The 23,769-nt window shown below is 39.2% G+C and overlaps 1 protein-coding gene across 1 annotated transcript in view; it reads right to left on the reverse strand.

The window, feature by feature from the left end:
• Positions 1-5,330: 5,330 nt before the first annotated feature.
• LOC135773388 (leucine-rich repeat and fibronectin type III domain-containing protein 1-like protein) overlaps positions 5,331-23,769 on the reverse strand; it is a 180,431-nt gene continuing 161,992 nt past the window's right edge. The window contains exons 3-5 of the mRNA XM_065282937.2: positions 20,376-21,752; positions 10,914-11,572; positions 5,331-6,267 (exon numbers count right to left, since the gene is read on the reverse strand). Of these exons, the coding sequence (XP_065139009.1) occupies positions 11,023-11,572; positions 20,376-21,752 (1,927 nt within the window). The 3' untranslated portion in view covers positions 5,331-6,267; positions 10,914-11,022. The remainder of the gene's footprint in view (positions 6,268-10,913; positions 11,573-20,375; positions 21,753-23,769) is intronic.

Raw genomic sequence — 23,769 nt, forward strand, 5'->3', positions numbered from 1 at the left:
AATTAGTTTTTTGTCACAAACAGAGGCTACTAGGTGTCATTGATTTGCTGCGTACTCTTGTCACAAATCAATAAATTACTTTCATTGCATTCTTATTATTTCTCCAAAAAGGTTTTCTAAACATGAAAAATACATTCTTAAAGCTTTATAATGATATATAGATTGTCAATTTCTTTAGAATTAGAGTGGTGTTGGAAATATGCAATAACAACTTGAGCCAACCTGTGATATTTTACAAAATTACTCTCATTATCAAAATTGCTCTGTTCATACTCTCAAAATTACATATCATTCAATTTGCAAAATGAAATATGAAAACTTCTCCTTTAAGAGCTTCCCAACAACATACAGTCTGTCAAGATTATTTTAGTTTTAGAATAGGGTATCAGTTTAGTAGTTATATAAACAATTTGGGCCCTCCTGTGGGACAGTTTTTGTACCTATATCACTGAGAGTGTACTGCAGAGTATTAATAAAGTGTGACCCTTCTTATGAAAAACATAGCTAAAGATATTTTGTTACTATTTGCTACATTAAAGAGCACCTATTGTCCGATTCACGTTGTTACATTTCTTTTGGTGTGTAAGTGTGTATTAGTACATGTTAACGATATGGAAAAGGTGCATACCCAAATGTAAACGATGACGCGAGTTATCATCTCCAACGTAAATCTCTTTTCTTGGACTTCAACAAACACACGGATTGTAGGCAAGAGTTTACTTCCTGGGATTGATGATGTAGACAAGACGGACATGATCATAATTCCTCTCGCTTCGGACTCACAGCCTGTAAGTGAACTCCTGTTAGCATTGCATTGTGAGCGAATCTTTCAGGAGCGTCACATTTACCAACCCAGTCTCACCCCATGGCGTCAATATTTGACGACACTTGACCATGCGTCAATATGTTGACGCGGAGGGTATACCTTTCGCGTCACTTTTTGACGAACTGGGGACTTCAATGCTATCAGGTACGCGAAATTCTCTTTCCTATTTTCTTACCATTTTCTACCATTTTCGCGTCGGTTTAGGGTTAGATTTACATAATGACATCCCTACCCAAACCTATCCCTAACCCCAATGTCAGGCGACAACTGTTTAATTTCGCGTACCTAATAGTATTGAAGTCCCCAGTTCGTCAAAAAGTGACGCGAAAGGTATACCCTCCGCGTCAACATATTGACGCATGGTCAAGTGTCGTCAAATATTGACGCCATGGGTGTGAGACTGTGTTGCATTTACGGCTGACGTCAGAGGTATTCAGGCCAATCACAATGTAGAGATAAACTGACCAGTCAGGGACACAGAGCTTTTCAAATCCATGTGTTTCAGGAACAGAGTGAAATCTGGAGCTACAAAAATGTATGTGAAAAAGTAATGTTTTTTTATCATAAACCACGCAAACACAATGTATTATACCAAATACACAAAATAATGTTGTTTTTTTAGCAATAAAATAGGTGCTCTTTAAATCCTCCTGCATAATGTAAAGAACATTCTGTGAAATGATAATCTTGATATCTTGATCTTAAGATTGAAATCAATGACTAAAATCAAACTTTGAAGCTCCTGGATTTCACAGACAGGGTCACAAATAGTGAAAAAGTTTAGTCTAACCAGGATATTTCACTCCATATTTGTGTAATATTTTTTATCTACTTCAAGGGAGCTTTTCACAAACTTGCACTGTAGCAAAGCTCTACAGTAAATAGCCAAACATGCCAAACTAATGAAGTGAGTGGATTTTCCTGCACGTTTCAGTTAGGGACTATATTTTGACGTGCTCATTTGTAGTGTCCCGATGTGTTACACAGACTACATTTGTTTAGATGTTGCCTGTGTAAACAGCACGGCGTCTAACTAGGTTTTCAAACGCGATCCACATCCATCAATCACTATTACATATTGACAAGACGATGCAATACAAGACATGTTTTACTGAATATCTTCAGGGGCACCACGACAGCACCTCAGAATTACAATCTGGAGTTTAATTAACAGCAGAACCGAACACTTCACCAGCTGCTCCACAAAGCTTCACTAATCATGGAGTTTAACCGAGCTCGGCGCTTTGATGAAGTCTCAGGCATTTTCATAAGACATGACATCTACACGAGCGTAGGTGCCGGATGTGTGTGTGTCATTCAGGCCTGAAGACATATCCACGTTCAACGTTTTCGAGGATGCCGGTTTGGCATATCATAAGGCGCATTGATTTGTAAATGACTTTCAAACAAGCACATCCTCAGCTGCATTGGAAATGCTCTTTTCTTCATTCAGGCTTGTTTAGAGCCTTATCAGATTACATTGTAAGCCACGGCTGTGAGTGGGAGTCAACGATGACAAAGGAGCGCATGGAAAACATACTGGATGTGCAAACAGTATACACTCTTAATGAGGATAAAATACAGTGATAAGGTGTGTTAAACGGAAGGCCTGCTATTAAATTGTACCCGGAGCATTTTGCAACCCATTACGTCGGATGCTTGTAGCTATAAACCCACCAACAGAGAATACAAAAGTTTATAAAGTATCTCAGAAGCACGGCCCCTGCAGAACATCTGTGTCAGATTGCGTTCGTCTGCATGGCTTTGAAAGATTGTTATTTCAGATGCTAGGCTCCCTCACGGCTGTGAGAAATCTGTGTAACTTTTGCATTAGGATTCATTAGCATGCCGATCAGAGGACACCATACTCTTTTTTACGGCTTCCGGCACCTACATTGCTCATTCTTTCAGACAAACTGCCCCAGAACGACAAACTGATGCATGGTGGGTAATAACAAGCAACAGCACGCTGATTTCTAACCTCTCTGCATGAGACCACAGGACGCCACAAATGTTGTCATTTTTATTGATACTATTTCAGCATCAGCAGGGGTTTCACATTACGGTTGGCATCATAATAACAGGCTGTCACTGAATTTAAATGAGGTAAGGTGTGTTGGGTTGGACTTCATTCAGTTTTTGAAAGAGTGTGACCAACTGAAAGCCAAATTCAGAAATTAGTTTGTGTCTCTCGTCTCATCACTCCCATGCAAAGCTGACATTATACCTTCACTTAAAGGGATAGTCCACCCAAAAATGAAAATTCTGTCATCATTTACTCAACCTCGTGTTCTTTGGAGAACCAAGTATATTTTTTCTAAATGGCATCTCATTCCAAAGCACAATTTTAAGCACCTTAATTTTTAAGATTGTACTCTATTACCTCAAGTTCCCTTGGTTTCATGAGGTTATAGTGTAATCGGGATGTAATTTGAACAACACACAGCGTGGGTCTCATGCAACATGCCAAGATGGGACAACATGCACAAGAAGTGCAAAGGCAGTGACATCATGTGGCTGTAAGAGTCATTACTGCTTCATTCTATTAGCATAAACGCCCTTGGCTACAAAAAAATCAATGCATTTGTAAACATTTTACACTTCATAGAGCACCATCCTCGTTGGAATATTGAGAGTATGAGTAATGCATGAGACTAAAATCACTTTGCATTGTTTTTAAAAGTGCAAATGCTTGACTTGGCTCTGATGCATCAAAGACCTGCTAAATGAAATGACATAAAGGCACAGTTTCAATATGCTTTGTTGTGGAAATAATCATTTCATACTGAAATTGGGAAATTAGAAGACATCAGCATGTGGTTAATATATTCAACAGCAGCTACAGGCTTAAAAAAGTAAAGGCTCCTAGAAAGTCCAGCTGGTATGGTTATATAAAGACATCCACTTAACCTTTCTGTTCTTTGTAGTGGCAAAGGGTTCTTAAGACTATAAATGCTTTTATTTAAAGGTCCTGTTTTCACGATCCCATTTTTCAAACTTAAGTTAGTGTGTAATGTTACTGTTAGACCATAAACAATATATGCAGAATGATAAAGGTCAAAGTTCACTGCCAGGCAATATATTTTCTTAAACAAAATTCGCCTTTTAGAGGCCCTGTCCCAAATGGCGCACTTCATGTGGACTTTCGGTCTCGTGGCCTAAATTGCGCATTCTCGCTTAGTCTACGAGTCCATAGGGTGTCCCATCTGTCATTTTTATGCTCGAGTCTGTCCCAAAATACGACTCAGGTGCACCCACGTGGACTCGCATCAAGGGTCCCTAAAGTCTGGACTACGGGATGTCATCAAAGTGTGGACTCTGAGGAGGACCACAAGTCCAGAGTGTGCCATTTGGGACAGTGCCATAGCCTACAGCGAACGGCCGGGTTGGTCTAGAGCCCTCTACTTCCTGATTTAATGACGTCAAAATAAGAGTTTCTGACTAAACTCCGTCTCCGCCCATAGGAAAACGTCAGTCGCCAGCTTTGGCTCAAACGGCTCTGCTAAGCTAAGCTGCTGTCGCACACATTAAACAAACTACATAATCAGAACTTATTACGCATTTCTAAAGGAGGGACTTCCCAGAACAAGGAAGACATCAGCCTGTTTTAAGGACACTGAAAACAGTGCTATACTTTCTTCTTTCTTCCTTTATTTCTTAACGCCTTTCCAGCATCTACGGCTATATTCATGGCGAGAACCAGGTAATCCATACACAAGTTTATTCAGACAAGTTGATTTATACACAAGTTGGGGGAGGGACAATTTGGTATCTCCAATTTGCCTAACTTGCGTGTTTTTGGCCTGTGGGAGGAAACCGGAGTACCCGGAGTAAACCCACGCTGACACAGGGAGAACATGCAGAAACTCCACACAGAAAGGCCACCTGCCCTAACCGGGGCTCGAACCGGGAACCTTCTTGCTGTGAGGCAACAGTGCTAGAAAACAGCGCTATACAGATAAGTAAATTGTGTGAAAAATACCAAGTTTTTTTTTTTTTTTACACGTGAAACATGAACATATGTTATATTGCGAACTGTAAACACAATCATAGCTTCAAAAACTCAGGAAAAACGGGACTTTTAAGAGCATTTGACTTAAAATTTTCTTTGAAGAACCCAAAAATGGTTCTCGCATGGCATCGCTGCAAAGAACCAACGCTATCTCATGAAAATTTGTACAGATTTTACAATGTGGCTAATACGTATTAATTGGTACGACCACATTGATACACTTTTATATGATTTGCCTTGACCCCTGTGATGTTGAGTTTAGGGGTGGGGTTTCATTATTGTTTTTTTTTATAAAATATTACGTTTTCTGTACAATTAACTTTGTACGAATTCATACAAATTAGCCACCTTGTAAAATATGGAGCTCAGGCTGGAAGAACTTTATTTTTTTAAGAATTTAGCTGCAATTTCTAAAAAATCAAATTCTGGGCAAAGGAAAAGCCATTTCACAAGCCTTGAAGAAAAATATTTTATTTCTTTATAAATCCACATAGAGTACCTATGAAAGCATAAAATTCCATCCCATATTTTTATTATTTTCTCTTCGAAATCAAACAATTGAAATCAGAGATGGTTGAAGGTGTACTTCACATACAAATACAGATACAGTCAATCGGAGGAAAATAAGAACAGTATATATTTCAGCAGGCCGGATGTGAAAGAGGCCTGCAGAATATTTTTCATGGCCTTTCACAGTCTGCTGTCAGACGCAGAGTTCACCGCCTTACCGTAAATCCTCATTGACACATCAGAGTCTGAAAGTTTTAGTGCACTGTGACGATCAATGTTCTGGTGGTGCCTCCCCTGTTCCACCTAATCTCCAGATTCCAAGAACACACTCCTCATGTTTGTGAATCAGCCCAAAATCGATCCATGTGTTCAGTTTCCAAATAAAGTGAGCGAGCAAGAGAGGGAGCCAGAGTCATTAGCTTACACAATACAGTCGAATCCATAATAAAGTGCTCCAGAAGGTCCACAAATGTTAACTCAATACCGACTTGTCAATATTTCATTGAACTTTGATAAGTCTGAATCCACATGAACCTTCAGAGAACATTCAATCCAAACATGTCAATCCTTTGGCACTGGACCATCGCTGGGATCTGAGCTTCTTCATCTATCAAACACTGATATTTTAAATATAACACTTTCCACGTTTCAATAAAGATTAACCGCAACTTCCTTTCAAGGGGATGTGTTTAGATTTCAACTTCCATAAAAGGGATTCTGATGATTCTAAAAAAAATTGCTCATATGCTCCAAAGAAGCACATAATATCCGTGGTATGGGGGGAGAGTCTTGCATAAAGAACTGAACACAGAGTTGCTGTTGTATTTGCCGTCCACCCACAGCTTGTCCAACTAACAGATTGGCCTCAACCCATTTAATCTGGCATTCTGCATGTAGTTTCCAGACCGAGAAGTTTGCCCTTTGAGAAATGAGAAAGGCAAAAATGTTAGATTTGGCAACGTGATTGAGACATTTAAATTATTTTTAAACAGGCATTCAACTATTTTCCCTCATTAAAACCTATCCCTACACTCTTAAAAATAAAGGTTATAAAAGGCTTCCTCACAATGATGCCACAGGAGTACCATTTTTGGTTCTCCAAAGAACCATTTGCGTAGGAACCCTTTCTTACCTTTATATAATATGAAGAACATTTATCTACACATTACCTTTGTGTTCTCCTGTGGATCCATACAGCGAGACAAAGACCATTTTAGGAACATTTACTTTTAAGAGTGTAGAGAAATGAATAACATGTTTGAAATATATGTTTGAAACAGACTGATCTTACTGAAAGGCGTGTTATAGTCACAAAAAATTGTATTAATTTATTCATGTCCATGGCACAAAATTCAGCTTTTTCATGCCTTGAGCACAAATGTCTTTTTCGTGTCACTCTCACAAATTTTTATAAATAGTTTTTCATATACGTAGTACAACTTTCTTTTTCGTGTCATTTTATGTATTATTTTCCCTTTGTTTTTTCTTGTTTGCTTACCATTGCCGCTTAGGGTTGGGGTTAGAATCACTTTCTGTTAAATTTTTAGACATCCTAACCCAAACCCCAACTCCATGCAAGAATAGGTGTGTTCGACATCGGCTGTAACCGATCGGCGAGATTAGCTTCGTGCAGGCTGAAAACGGAGATGTGAAGTCGGACACGCCGTGTTTCCCGTAGTTTGCTGCATTACGTCAGGCATGGCTGATCACGTGGCGTTTGCTTGCTTTATCGCAGTAAACATGATTTGTAAGATGTAAACAACATAAAAAGTGAATTATACTGTTTTGAACGTCCGTGTATGGAACTGAAGAGGCTTACAGCATCTGTTTTTACAAGAATAAAGTTGAACATAAACATATATTCTTTAAATACCAAATGTAGTCATTTTTTATCCATTTTATTTTGATGAACATGGCACAATAAAAACATCGCAACAACATGAAAAGAGCTTTAACTGTTATAAAAATACAGCTTTGTGAGCATTCGTGGAACTGAGGGCATGAAAATAAACACGAAACACACGTGATTGTTGTCATGTGGTGAATCCGACCAATCGTGAAACAGCTGTGTCGTCATTACCGCCCGTGCAGCTCCTCTTTGCGAACTGCGCTGGCTAACTCAAGCGGCTGATCTCGAATCGCTCTCGCGGTTCTTTAAAACCATATGACATGTCACGTGCCTTCAGCGCCAGCTCAAGACGGACAAAATAATAACCGGCATGCACTGCTTTAAGTCAGCCGACGATTGGTCTGCGCAGCGCCGCATGAAGTCGAACACACCTTATAGTTTTAACAGCGGAAGAAAAACATGTAGAAACCAATACATAAAAGTACACCCAAACCCCAAATCTAACCACAAGCGGCAATAATTTAAAAATAGGAAAAAAAACAATCCAATACATAAAATGAAAAGAAAGTCGTGCCATGGACAAGAAAAACTATTTATAGAAATTTGTGCGAGTGACACCAAAAAGACATTCGTGCCAAAGGCACGAAAAAAGCTGAATTTTGTGGCATGGACACAAATAAATTAATAAATTTTTTCGTAACTATAACATGACTTTCCGTGAGATTATGTTGGTTTGAAATCATGTTCACTAAGATGATGATTCCAGTCATATAAATAAGCAAATAAATTTGATTTGAAAGCTAAGCTAAGCTGGCAATGCTAAGATAACATTCTTTATGCTTTTTTACATGAAAGCCTCAATTATCAAAATGTATAGCTACGCTAAGTGACAGTAACTGGTTGAGACATATGCCATATTGGCCAGTGCAACATAAACATAACAACTATCAAAACCATCAGGAAGGCAAATGAACTGCAATGAAATTAGTCAGCTCCGAACTGACTTCCAAAAACAGAATAAAAAAAAACAGAAAAAGCAAGCCTAGAAGACACATCTACCTAAGACAAAGTGTCCATTTAACCACTATCACAGAGTACGTTTTGTACCAGCACCATCTTTGCAAACATTATCATGCCAAATGCTTTGTGAATCTCCGTATCAGTGGAAACCTCACTCAAGGATACACAAACAATTTTCCTCACCGCATTAGCTGACGCGGCATAAACAGGCAGAGCTGATGACTGCGCATAGTGCATGCTAATTGGACATTTAATGACTTCATTACCTTCCTTCAGATTTAATGTAGAGCAAACAAAGCCCCTATCGCAAGCAAGGACGCAGCCTGATATGCTGCAGCTGTAGCGATCTGCAACCAGCTTTCTAATGCCAGGCCTGATTCAGACTATTTTTAGCGCTGCATGTCCTGCTGCAGTCTGCAGGGATTCTGGATTGGGATCTGCTGTCGGCAGGGTGGGAGAAGTGAGGTTGCGTCTCATTTTCTCTAAAGCACAAAAACAGTAATTACATTCTCCTATAGGTCCGCTGGTATTTTATAACACCCCACTCCAGAGATTAGCCCATTTGTCTCAATATCTGAGACACTGGCCCTTTACCCCCTTATCTCGTTCTCTAAAGCCCCGTCACAATACTCATATCTGCCCTTTTTCTTCCATCATGGCGTATATTTCTTTATCTGCCGCAGTTCACTGCCAGGCCTAGTTTTTTCTATTCCCATTTCGTAATCTTTCCCCCTTCGAGCCAAGCATAAATGAATTTAAATCAATATCTAGCTGATAGGAAAAGCAGTGATTTTATTCGGTGTGTCATAATTTTGCTTACATTTTTGGAAAAGGGCCTGAAGGAACTGAATTTTTATCTATTGTGGTCTATCAGAACATTAGATCGTGAATCAGTACTCGGTTGAGTTACTTATGACTATGGAGGAACATCAAACAACTTTATATTTTTCTGTCCAGAGGTAGTGACGGGAGCTAGTGATGATATCAAATTAAGCCTTAAAAAAATGGAGTAAAAAAATAAAAAAGTCTTTTCGACCTGGTCAGATAACACCTCTTTTGTTCGTCTGATTGTAAAGGCAGTAGATGTCTCACTGGTGTCAAAATAGCTTTTTGAAGATATTCCTGACATTGACCCTGACTGACACAGGTGCCCTTCAACTCCCAGTCCTGCAGTGTAAGATTTTCTCCTGATGGAGGCGCTATTTCCCCGATAACAGAGGTGCTTGGCAACAACTGCTTTCCATCTAAGCTCACTCTGGGATCCTCAGAGGCACTTTTATTGAAGGCAACCATGACCGATTCAGTGAGATGGGTCTCTCCTGGTGATGTTAAATGGAGTCGTCTCTTGAATTTGTGGGCTAAGGTGGGCCACTGCTGGATATTATCCACCTTGCTCTGAGGGGCCTGGGCAACCTAGATTGAGCCACAAGGGGTTTCAGGGCTTTGACTGAAATACAAATGAATCCCTAAAGCACAGCTAGTGTCATGATGGTTTTGACAGGACAGAAAATGGAGTCTCAGCATGAAAAGAGTCATAAGATGATGCGAAAAGTTGTTTTACTACTTTTTGTTTACATTTTAATGCTGAAATGACCACACTCTAAAAATAGCTGGGTTATTTTTGACTCATAATGGGTATATATGGGAAAGAACACATGTTGGGTTGTAAATGACCCAATGTTGGATTGTTGTTATGCAACCATGGAATATAATAACCCAGCATTTGGGTTAAAACAACCCAGCATTGGGACGATTTTAACCCAGCGGTGTGTTCTGTCCAATATTTATATAACCCAGACATTTTTAGAGTGCAGTTTTGATGGTCTTAGTATGTGGAGTGCCCTTGTACCCCTCCACCAGGCTTCTTAACTAACTTAATTAACAAGCTTTACAAGAAATGATGTAATAGTGGTCTATTATTTAGGCCAAGGGTCGGTATAATCATTGGATAAAAGCATTTACCAAACAAGAGCTACAATATCCACACTGTCAAGCTTTTGAGAGTGCACCAAAATAGCCGAAAAGAGCTGAAAGAGCAGACAAAAGATTACAGATTTTTTAATGTAGTGCCTTTAATGGAAAGTAAGATTTGCAAAAGTCACATTGTAATGCCATCATGTTGGGCGGGCAGGGCCACTCGGGCTGAATAAAGAGTATTACATCTCTCCTACTTGGACACTGTGGTGAAGTGATAATTCAAATAAAGCCTTTGCAAAATATAGATACTTAGACATATGACCTGCACCTTACAAAATAAACTAATAGCAGCATGCTGTTTCCTCCTCAGCAGGGATATGCATAAAATAGACATAAGCTCAACATGCTGATATCGGCAGTGCTTAGGGAACCGTAAAACTCCTTTCATGCTGCCAAGCGGCATCCAGAATAATTTGGTTCATCATTTTCAATCGTTTGACTTTGTAAGTCAAATTCACACCAATGAGATAAACAATGTGTACCAGGCTGTGAGTTTAAATAGTCACTTCAATTGTGCTGCACAATTGGTAAATCTTTTTAGGCCTGTTGCCCTGACACAGAGAGACGGCAGAGTTAGCACGCCTCATATTTATCCATTAAACGAGTTTTAATTAACAGATCTGGAACATCAACACTGTAGTGTGGGGAGATCTGGATGACAACCAGTTGCCTAGCAACAAACCTTAACAGATAGAGAATGAGAAAAAAACCATCCTCACCTTGGACAGGAGATAATCCTCAGTAATTCAGCAGGACCCCAGCAACAGAAAATAAAACAGAATGGGTTGAGATGTGAAGATGGGAGGGGAGGCGGGATTTGACCCTGTGTTATTGCGATATGGAATCTTCATCTTTTACTGATTTTCCGTATTCCGGGTTCAAGTCCACCACCGTCGTACCTCTCAATGCCCCGTAACCCGCCTCTAAGCCGCGGGACCCTTCTTGCCTCTCCAACCCAAGAGGGGCAGAGGGCTTGCTGGAAGAACCAGATGATGAAGATGACCTGGGTGGAGGGCCTGATGCTGCCCCCTGCTGGCCGCCGTTGGTTTGAGAACAAACGTTACTGACACGGGCGGCCTTCTGCTTGTAGTGCTGGCTGTGAAGTTTGTATTTCATCAACAGGATGAAAATGAAAACAAGGACTGATGCCACTATGATTCCACCGATGACGATTATCATGGTGCCACCCAGGAACTGGTCGTGGATTGAGCGACAGTGCCGAAACTCTCGCTCCGTCGAGAATGACACGCAGCCGACCATTCGCGTAGCAGTGAGAGCTGTGATGCCATCATCGTAGACGGCCAAGACGCATAGCTCATAGTCCCGCGAAGAGGCCAGATCACTCAGTAAAAACAGCTTGTGGGAGGCAGGAATCATTCTGGGAGGGGGAGAAAAAGAGATGGATGTTAAAGCAAGGAACAAAAAAGGCCTTGATCAATGAAATAATAAAAATAACTAAATGGAGGTAGAGAGACAAATAAGCTTCTAAAATAAAAATACAAAAATTAAAGGGGAAATTTCACAAGACTTTTTTAAGAAGTCAAATAAATCTTTGGTGTCCCCAGAGTACGTATGTGAATTTTTAGCTCAAAATACCATATAGATCATTTATTATAGATTTTAAAATTGCCACTTTGTAGGTGTGAGCAATGTGTCCTTTTAAAATGAGCTGATCTCTACACTAAATTGCAGTGCCGTGGTTTGATAGTACAGATTAAGGGGCGGTATTATCCCCTTCTGACATCACAAGGGGAGCCAAATTTCAATTACCTATTTTTTCACATGCTTGCAGAGAATGGTTTACCAAACCTAAGTTACTGGGTTGATCTTTATCACATTTTCTAGGTTGATAAAAGCACTGGGGACCCAATTATAGCACTTAAACATGGAAAAAGTCAAATTTTTATATCATGACCCCTTTAAACTCATACATTTCTTTCATGGAACATAAATGGAGATCATTTAAAAGAGTGCGAATGTACATTTTTAAATGCAATGGAATTGAAAAATTATGTAAGGAATGTTGAATTATTCAGAAAAAAATGTAAATGACCGCATTCAATTATTCTGCTTATATCATTTGAAAAGTCAGGTGTGCATTTATCAAAAAAATTATGCATACCCATGAAACATTTCTTAACCAATCATAATAAAGTATTTAACAGCCATGGGGTATAACTTAAAAATAATCCATATTACTTAATTTATACATTTTCTAGGCATGCTGACAACAAAGCAATACTTTCCGTACAAAAACGTTTTTGTTGTTCCCATGCATTGTGACTGCATGAGAATGAAAGTGTGAAAGTGACCAGCAATTTTTCCTATTGTGTTCCATGAAGAAATGATGACAGAAGTTTCGTTTGGGGGTAAACTATACTGAAAATAAAAAAGGGCAAAAAGCTTTTAGTAAAACTCCACTAAATTCAGTGCAAGGATGATGTCATGAAGGCACAGTGTTTTGAAAATTGCCAATGATGTCCAAGAGGAGACAAGTGTCAAGACAAATTTAAGCATAAAACGGCCCTGTGATCTGCAGAAGAAAGATTGTGTGTGTGTGCTGCAGGATGCCAGCTTTATTCAGTATTTTGAAAATGTTGGCTCTTCGGGACAAAGCCAGAAGTGCAACAGTGCCGGAAGACTAAATAATATATGAATCACATAATGTACAGATTATATTCAATCAAAAGTTATTACACATATAAATATTTATTTAGAAAGGTAGCCAAGGTGTAAAACGCATTACATTACTGTGGAAGAGGGGTAAAGTGTTGAACCCACACTACAGCAATTAACTTAAATCTATAGTCTGCCCAATGCAGCCTGTTTTAGTTTTATTGTTAGTATATGTAAGCATCCTGATGGATGTTGTTTGCTGTTGCATCACTTCTTGCTGTTTTAATACAATGTGTCAAGTTAAAAGCACTTTAAAGGCTTCGAAAGCGCCTCTGGAGATACACTGTGCTGACTGCCGGCTCACTAAAACATTTCTATTGTTTAGTAAACTGTATCATCGTACAATGAATTTCCCAAATAAGCACCACACAAAAAGACAAACTTTATTCAAAGATTACAAAGTTGTTCTGTGAAATCTATTTAATCCAGTGCTGTAAGGATGGGTATAAGTCTTTTCCAGGTCTGCTGTAGTTGTATGAAGCATGCATTATTCAGCAAGGACCCGTTCGGCTCTGCTTAAATCTCTTCCCAGCACTGCAGTACGCTCTGGTGAACAGAGGTGATAAGATGAAGACCTGAGTCATGCCACGCTGCTCGCCCTGGGTGTGCATGTGTGTTATGTCTTTGTATGACTGCGAGCATGACCGCATACTTTTGCTTTTGACCCTATGGGTAATTGTCAGACTGCTTTTCATGTGTCTGTGTGTGGTTGACTGTGAGGGTAATGGTGCATGGGCCTGTATGTATATATAGTTTGTGCTGGTAAATGCTTATACACTGTGGATAACTATTTGCTTTCTCTTGGTTAGCTTTTGACAAACATTTTGATAGTGGATGATCATACATGAAATGATTAAACGGATGCAAATTCCTGTTTTTGATGGGACAACACATTTCAGAGGATTCAAATGTTTTGATTTTTGGATTTTTCTATAAGGCATGACCCGAAATCTTTGACAAACAAAACTATTCTGATGGAAATAGCAAAAAAAGCATATTTCTTGGAAACTTTAAAATGTAGACTTTCAGACTTTTCACTTATTTGGCCAAATGGTTTTGGATGCCGAACATTCAGTGCATACCTATTTCTAATGTTATACGTTTTATGTAACATTTAATACTATCAAAGTTGATCCAACTAGCTACACACTGAACACAGTAAAAAGACAAAAGATTTAGAAAAAGCTATTTGCATATCAGTTTAAAATATTTCTAAACTGGGTTGTGCAACTTGAAACAATGAAAGTTATGGAGGAAAATGTGATAAGAAATGAAAAACTAACGTCCAGGAGAGGGCTTCATGTAAGAGGCAATTTTAGATAGCTGTGATAAGGACACAGGTTTAAAATGATTTAGGCTGCCAGGTGGAGGTGTTATTTCAAAAAGGAGAAAACCATGATCTTATGTCCTGGATACATGGTCAATGTCACAAATTTAATAAGTGACCTAGAAATGTGTTACACAGACTTTAATTGCTGTACTCATATACATACAGTATAAAGTGTAATATAGTAATCATAAATTTGAATGTTAAATACTGTGATCAATATTGTAAACGACTGTGTTGTATTTGTACTTTACAGTAAGCAAACATTACAACGTAGGACAATTTACGCTAGTACTTTATCTCTTAACTGCTTTTACCTCTTATGCTTTATAGACAAATAAAGAGTGTTAACAGTGCTTGTATCTGTGCTTTTACAGTACTGTTCTAATAAACATTTGTATTCAATATATTCCTCTGGATCTGCTAACAAGGCAATAGATGTATATATATATATATATATATATATATATATATATATATATATATATATATATATATATATATATATATTGAGCAGAATTCATCTCACTTCTGGCAGGCTTTGGTCCTTTAAGCAGCGAAGGGTCAGTTTAGTTGAACCTCTGTCTCAGAGCTGTCACCGTAAATACAGTGAGGTGGAGGTGGGTGGGTGGGCTCTTCCTCTTCTCTTGAAATGACATTTGGAACAGAGACCCTGTCAACTCAGTGTCATCTAAAGGAGTAAGTACATCTTAACAATTTTTTTTTTAAAGATGTGAATATGCCAATAACACTGCATTAAGTAGCATTTTTATCTGGTTTTAGCATATGGTGTAGAATAATAGGACAGATTTTAATTTATTTATCTGTAAACTCTTGTAAACTAAGGGATTTTGTGTCTTTTCAATTAAGAAGAAAAGTGTACTTGTTAATATTTTGAAGTATTAAAAAAACTAGTGATGCTCCGATCGATAGGCCGATGATGCTTGCTATGCTTCTCAATGAAATACGGTGAAATGCTGCTACATCCAAAAGCTAGAGGGCGCTCTCGTGCAGAAACTCAATATGCGCTGCAAACAAAGAACCATACACATGCTACATCTGAAACCGCCTACTTCCATACTATATAGTATGTGAAAAGCATTAGGCGAGTAAGTATGTCTGAATACATAGTATTACAAAAACTGTACGCAAAAAATACCAGGATGACCTACTACTTCTGGTTAAATTTTGAAGTGTGCATACGATGGACACTTCACTGTCCCATGATGCCCGGGAGGGGAGTTATCCAACGAAGAAGAATAGGTGTCATCAAATTAGGAAATGGCGGAAAGAGGCTACGGCTGTATTCACGATGGTATGACATGACGTGATGACGATGTATGTCACGTGATGTATCAACATGGCGGATGTAGTACGTCCGAAACGCATTCATACTACCAGGATTCGTACTATACAGTACCTACTGTTTTAACTGTCCGTAAGTAGGTAGTTCATCTCATTCAGTACGTACTTTACAGTATGCGTTTCGGATGCAGTCTATGACACGCAGCTCCAGGAAATGTCTTGAGGATATATTTATATTGCTGTTCTTCAAACCTTTTCAGGTATTTTCATGATATAATAAAGAATATAATTATATGTTTGACGAGTGTTGCTTTTTCAAATGCATGTTATAAATGACTCAATCTAACAGTGATTTCAGATTGATAAGGACTTACTAAACAAAAGCCGTAGTTCATGAAATAGCTGTGAATAATATCGGCTGTGCGATTCAGAATAGTTTTATTGGCCACATATTATTAGTGTATATCGGCATTTATCGGAGCCCCCCTAAAAAAACCCCAAAGAACAAAAATATGCTGTAGCTAAAAATAACAATGATGTTCAAAATCCATCCAAACTTGATTTCTATGTGTGTTTCTTAATGTAAAAAGTGAGAAGTTTGATTAACTTAAAAAAAATACTTAAATTGGTAACAACTAAAAATCTACGTTTATTCAACTTAAATTTAACTTTAAGTGAAAAAAATTGAAGTAATTGTTTGAGCTGAGTAAACTTTTCACTTTTATAGTGTGGACAAACTTTTTTAATCAATTAAATAATTTTACTCAAGTTTGGTGAATTACTAAATTAACAAATTAGTTGGAAAGTCTATATAAAAATTTGTTAATCCAGTTTCAATTCAATTAAAATATGAAGATCTCAAATGCAAAAGCTGCTAAATGCCACTTCTGTCAAAATTGAGATAATGATATTGACCAAATGCTCTTGGCATGGATTTTACCTAATCAAATCCTTTACCATCAAATCTGCTTAATCTCAGCCTCAGGCCATTCAGAAATACCGCTTTGTAGGCAGAATCTGTTATAAACCACAACGATTTATCTACAAAGTCCTCCAAAGAACAATTGGATGAAGGATGGAGTGCATACATTAAGATGCAAGAGCTTTTTACCTTTTAAAAGGAGGTTTACATATTTTGTTACTTATATTTGGGCCTTTTTCTCAGAAAGCACAGCAAAGAGAGACTGGAGAAGTGGAGATTTATGCATGTACTTAGAGGGTTTTGCAGTGAAAGCCAGTCAATAAGGATCAAATTAATAAAAGTGATATTTGTGAAAATATGGCATTTTATTTAATAATTTTCATTGCAATTAAAGTGAAATCGCTGAAACTAAACATAAGAGCCTGATAAAAAATGCTAATTTACAAGAAAACATGTCAGATGCACTTATAAGGCAAGGCATCTGATTTCTTCATATATTAACTCTTTCACCGCCAGCGTTTTTAAAAAAAGTTGCCAGCCAGCGCCAGCGTTTTTCATGATTTTCACCAAAGTTTAATGCCTTCCAGAAAATGTTCTTCTTTAAATATATAAACATACAATATATCAAATGAAAGAACAGACCCTCTGCTTTCAAACAAAAAAACCGTTTCATCCTACCTTTAGTGGTTCTTTTGCAATCAGCTTTTGAATATGGGTAGGTTTTTGCAAAAACACCATATTTTGAGCAAAAAGCAGATATAATTCCATTTTTATGACGGACTTTTCATAGAGATCCAATTCAGAGCGATCTTTAAACAGACACGGACATGCAGCAGCTTGCCATAGGGCAATACTTCCGGTTTTAAAAAGTTGCGGAAGGGCGCCACCTGGTGGATAATAGCGGTATTGCGGATAGACGAAAAATCTCGTCATTGGCGGGGAAGCGTTTTCTCTTAATTGACGAGATATCTCGTCACAACACATCCTCATCCCATGGCGTCAATATTTGACGCCACTTGACCATGCGTCAATATGTTACGCGGAGGGTATACCCTTCGCGTCATTTTTTGACGAACTGGGGACTTCAATACTATTAGGTACGCGAAATTAAACAGTTGTCGCCTGACATTGGGGTTAGGGATAGGTTTGGGTAGGGATGTCATTATGTAAATCTAACCCTAAACCGACGCGAAAATGGTACGAAAATGGTACGAAAATAGGAAAGAGAATGCAACGGACTCAATAGTATTGAAGTCCCCAGTTCGTCAAAAAATGACGCGAAGGGTATACCCTCCGCGTAACATATTGACGCATGGTCAAGTGGCGTCAAATATTGACGCCATGGGGTGAGGATGGGCTGCTCGTCAATGGCGGGGAAAGAGTTAAGCCATTATTAGCAGTGAAATAACTGTGTGCACTTGCCTGTCAAGTTGCTTTAAGTGAGCAAATAGCATGAATATTGATTTAAGTCAAATACAATACATTTGACTTTTAATTCCCATCCTCATTTCACAGCGTGCACGCTGTGCCTCCAGCAGTTTTCCACTTAGACACGACTTCAAATCTAACCTGTCTTTTCACCTACACCATCCACTGTACGTTCTCCTCCCAGTCTCAGTTTCCAAGACACCATATCTAACTCATCCTTACTTGAACCTGGTTCTCTGTCAACAGGGAGCCCGATGCATGCTTTCTTAATTGATTCTGAAAGACTTTTAGATTACTCTGCAGCTCTATAAACCAATGAACTCCCCCTGCCTTTTTCATAATTAATAGCAAATTGCCTTCTGTATGTATCTTTTCTTCTCTCTTAATCTATCCATGGGGATTACCTCAGGAGTTAATTACATCCCTTCAATGAGAAATCATGGTGGGGCCATGGCTGAATGTTAAAAAGGGGGATTTATGTACGACATAATCTCTATAACAGGCAAAATATAGTGCATTTGTAAAAAGACCTTCAGATGAGAAAAGTGTATAGGCAATTGACCCTTCGATAAACTCCGCCCATTTAGTTACAGTTGATCACACTTTTACTATGGTAGTGTAAGTGCTCTTGAGTTACTTCTGCATCTGCTATTTTTGTTCTGATACTGTATATTTACAATTATGTGGTTGCACTGCACTGCAAAAATGATTTTCTAGAAAAAAAAATCTTAGTATTTTTGTCTTGTTTTCAGTAAGAATATCTAAAAATTAAGTCTAGAAATAAGTCTAGTTTTTAGACAAAATGTATCAAATGTAAGTGATTTTGTGCATAAAACAAGGAAAAAAAATCTGCCAATGAGGTAAGAAAAAAAATCTTGAACATTTTTCTTTAACATTTTCCTTAATACATGTTTTATTCAAAAAATCACTTAAATTGGATATTTTTGGTATTCTTGTGTCGTTTTGCTCATCAAGAAAAGCATCTTAATTTAATTTTTTTTTTATATTTTTTACTGAAAACAAGACAAAAATACCATGTTTATGTTACTGTCTAATTACGGATGTAAAAAACAACGATCGCAAAAAAATTTGTAAAAATAATTTCACGCCCCACATTTAGGGGGCCCACAAGGGGGTCCAAGCTTGTTGTCACAGGGGCACTGACCCCCGCTGCCCCTCCCTAGAAGCGCCACTGTGTCTTGCGTGTATTTTGTGAATGTGAGCGTCTCTTTTATCATAAAGGTTTTTGTCGCGTGTGCAGCAGGCAATTATTTTGACAAAACACGTGATGCACATGGTTCACATGACGTAACAAACACATATTTTGAAAACGCAAGTAACACACGACACTCCGAACACCCTCGGATGAGCAGTCACGAGCTGCCACTGTCACAGTGCTTTTATCCAAAGCAACATTTTATCAGTATGTGTGTTCCCTGGGATCGAACCCTTGACATTTGCATTGCTAATGTAATGCTCCAAGTTATTGATGATAATTTACTTTGAAGGAACTGGAACTGATGTTATACTGTGCATGTTTCTTTAAAAATGAGGCGGAGTTAGAAATGTTACCAAATAAGGAGAAAAGTTTGACAAATTCTAATTAATTCAAACGCAAAGGATTTCCATAGACTTGCGTATGATAGATGGCTAATGCTTTTAAAGCAGAGCTCAGTGAAGTGTCTATTAACCGATCCTCTCAACAAATCTGTTTTAATGTAAATTTTCCATTATTGTAATCTTTCATAAGCATCCGAAATGAACGCTTGACTTGCAACTTGCATTGTAATTCTGTTATTATTGTCTTCCTCTGCACACCTGCGTAAAATAGCAGGCAGTGTGATTTATTGAAGCATGTCAGTACAACTGCTAGCGCTTCGTGTTTTAGAAAATTCACTTTGAATCGTTTCAGTTGAAATCAGGCTGTAACTATTACCTTGGAAGCCAATCTTTCTGTGCTCAAATGAAAATCTTTCAAGAGCCTTTCAGACACCTTGATTTTTAAAACAGCTGGTCCCTTTGGGATAAATCCTTCCATTACACAGAAAAAAAAATCTATTTAGTATAGATGTACAACATATATTGCATTCATGATATTATGTGTCTGTTTGCGTCTGGCAGTCATCGAGGGCCATTTTTATTCATCAGTGAAATTTCAATGTTTCATCCACAATCTGAATAGGGTTCTGAAATATGCCATTACCAGCCCCAGTCTCAAAGGCCTGCCTTTCCTTTTGAACAAAGACAAAATCAATTTGTTTATCTAATGCTGAATTACCCAGATTCAAAACCCACTTTGGTGAATAGACCGTCCACATTCTCGCAAAAGCTGAGATATACATGTGAATGTATGTATGAGCATATAGTGAAGTAAATCCTTATCAGCTCACATAATTAAAATTTTAACAAAACAAATTATACAGCATCTTTTGACTAGCACACATTTTGAACACAAGTGCGTTCAATGGCAAAGACTGAGATTTATAACTATCATGACAGGCAGAAAACTAGTTACCGACTCACCTGTATATGAGGATGTCATCTGTGGAGCTGTTATATTGGATCTGGTACATGCGCACTCCAGGGATGTGGCTTTGCGGAGGCCAGCGGATTATCACTGAATTTGAGGTTATTTCCGAAACGCTGACACGCTGATCCGCGCGTGCATGTCCCCCGCTACCGCTGCTGTTGGACTTTATGGAAGTAGGCATATCCGATGGTCCCGGTTCGGGATCCAGTTTGGGATCGTAATGCGGCGAGGGATTTACCACCAGTTCCACCGGTGCAGTGGCCTCGCCTGCCGCATTAGAGGCTATACAGGTAAACACACCTGAATCTTTCACTGTGGCTGTTAAGATATCAAGAGAACCATTTTCGTAGCACATAGTGCGTGTGGTGTTTCCCATCAGCTTCCCGTCAGGACTGACCCAGTGGACGGTCGGTTCGGGGTCCCCGACGGATCGACAGCGCAGGCTGACCTCTTGACCTTCCATGACGAACATCTTAGAGGTGTGACGGGTGATCATGGGGGGCTCGCACACAAACTCCTCCTCTCGAATGGTCCAGAAGTACTTTCCGGCGAGCTCTCGTGGGGACGCGCAAGTCTCCAAATCGTCCTCCCGAGTGAGACGGCGTAACCAAACAAGCTCGCAGTTGCAGTGTAGCGGGTTACCGCCGAAGCTGAGCACCAGAGATGTCAACGGAGAGCCTTTCATTTTAGCGTAAACAGGGATGCGTAGGAAGAGAGGGTCTGGAGGGATTTTCTTGAGCTTGTTGGATGTCATATCCAGCCTGGCCAGTTTGTGTAGATTAGAAAATATCCCTTCAGGCACATACTCAATAAGATTGTGGTCCAAGCTCAGGGTGTTGACGCTGGCGAGCATAGCTATAGTGTCCCACGGTAAATCCGCCAGATTGTTATAAGACAGATCTAGGTCTTCAAGAGTCTCTAAGAAATCCTGAAAGGCTCCAACCGAGATGCTGTGAAGCTGGTTGTTGGCAAGAATAAGGTGGCGCAGATTAACCAGACCTTGCAGGTGAGTGTCATCCAGAACCGTCAGTCGGTTACCGTCCAGATGCAATGCGTGCAGATCCTGCAAGTCGGCGAAGGCGTAGGGTCTGATCTGGCTGATGGTGTTACGGGAAAGCGTGAGGTGTATGAGACTGCTCATGTTAGCGAAGTCTTTGTGGCGCAGGGTGGTTATGAAGTTATCCATCAGTCGCAGCTCTGCGGTTTGCCGGTCGATATTAGGCGGTACGAAGAGCAGGCCGGTTTTGGCACACAGGACAGTAAAGGAGGGCAGCAGGTTCTGGCAGGTACACCGCTTGGGGCACTGCATAGCATAGGACGATAAGGAGAACAGAGCTAGGCATAGAAGCAGCCTCTCCATGGGGGCACTCCTGCAACAAACAGAGCAGAAATGAAAAAGGTTTAGCTCTCATGCTGGGTATCTCCGGTCTGCCTTTGAATCTCTCTCACTCTCTCGCCTGAACACACACACATACGCACATTGAGATGAATTAAACTGACTCACGCTCTCACATGCATAAAGATAACAATTTTATTAAGGACGTGTATTTGTATAAATTAGTGAAAGGTAAAGTTGAACAGGCATTACTGTCAGTGGTGAGTTTATGCTACTTTCAAATATTATCAAATTTGCAAATGTCCTAAACTAAGCTTACATTCACCATCGTGCACATTTACATAATCAAATTAGCAAATTATCATTTTCTGGTTACATAATGTCTGGGAATTCCAAATTGAGTATGCATTTAAAAAACAAGTGCTAGGAATGAAAGATGGCATTTCTTGTAACCTCCCAGACACGCCGCAATGAGACTCAGATATTGCTTATTTAATCTCACCGAAGCTGATGTTGAACACAAGATTACTAGATATTATGCCACAGTCTGGATGTGTTAATGCGGGCATCTATTCTGGCGTTATATAAAACTGCTGTCAGTGCCTCTAATAGCATATGCAGAAATTGCAGATGGAAAAGCGAGAGGAGGTGGTGGGGAGGTTGGATGGTGGCAGGTATAGTTTCTCAGACGACCGAACGAGAGAGATGGAGAAAGTAAGACCCGGAGGACGTTTCCTTCGACAGTTTGCTGATTTTAATAGCCCTCCGCGGTTCAAAAGTCAGGATATTTGACACCCGCCTCTACCCCCCAGAAATTCATATGCGCGTCGCAAGATGATATAAAAGAGCAGTGAGAATATGAATCATTGTTCTATGCCACTGCTTCGCATGAATGTTAATATCTGATTCGAGGCTCTTTGTTTATTGGTTGTGCATACTATTCCATTTTAATAACTTTTATGTAAAAGCACATAAATGTGATTATTTTCACTGCTTGCAAAGCCACGATGAATATCAAAAGGTTCAGGCTGGGGAGATGAAAGCAGTCATCTGCAGAGGTGAGTGGTGTTACCTTCTCAACCAGTAGGGGGAAACATCGAGCTTCAGTGTATACAGTGTCGGTTGGCACGAAAGCACCCAGAAACAGAGCTTGGTGGTGGTGCGGTGTGATGCATTCAGGCGAGCGTAAGCCCCCTCTCTCCATTACACACAAAAAACACAGAAACCCTCGAGAGAGGGCCATTATCCAGACAACTAACTAAGAACAGCACTAAGGTAGAGCAAACAGGAAGTCTCTCACTCCACTTTGAAAGCGTACCATCAGCTTTTTACAGGCTGATGGGACAGATATACACTAAAACACTTTACTGTGCTCGTGCACTTGCCCTGCACCTAGATGTAAAATGTGAAGCATTGCATTTCACATATAGGCTGTGTTGAATAAGTAAACTATTGCAACTAAAGCACATCTCTATCCTCCTCCAGACTGGCTAGATATTCTCTCCCAGTAAAAGCCAGTGAGCCAAACACAGCATGGGCCGGATTAGTGAAAAACAAAGGATTACAGTATATGCAACCATTTTCCTAGGACCCACGCCAGTGTTTAAATTAAGGAGCAACCTGGTAGCGTGGTACCGTGCCGTGTCATTATAACTGAATCTGAAATCCAAGAATGTGTGTTATCATGTGGATTTTTTTATTGTAAAATATAAATATCAATGTAAGCATAAATTGGAAAACATTGTTCAAATTACAGTAAAAACACATCAAATAGGTTTTAATTAGTGGTAGATGAAATGTCAACATGGTCAAGTTTTTTTTACCTCTCTTTATCTCTCCGCCTCGCTTCGCTTGCTCTCTCTCTCTCTCTCTCTGTATATCGACAGAATTCATTAATATTTTAGAGAGGACACAGGCAGCTCTGTGGATATTTGACACAGTGTTAAAATTAACCCCTGGTGTGCCAGAGCATTTCTCAGATACATTAATTCAAAACAAGTCATAATTGTGCATTCACAATTCAAAGTCATGAATACATATCCATTTGCATG

Source organism: Paramisgurnus dabryanus, chromosome 9 (assembly GCF_030506205.2).
Source record: "Paramisgurnus dabryanus chromosome 9, PD_genome_1.1, whole genome shotgun sequence".
NCBI lineage: Eukaryota > Metazoa > Chordata > Actinopteri > Cypriniformes > Cobitidae > Paramisgurnus > Paramisgurnus dabryanus.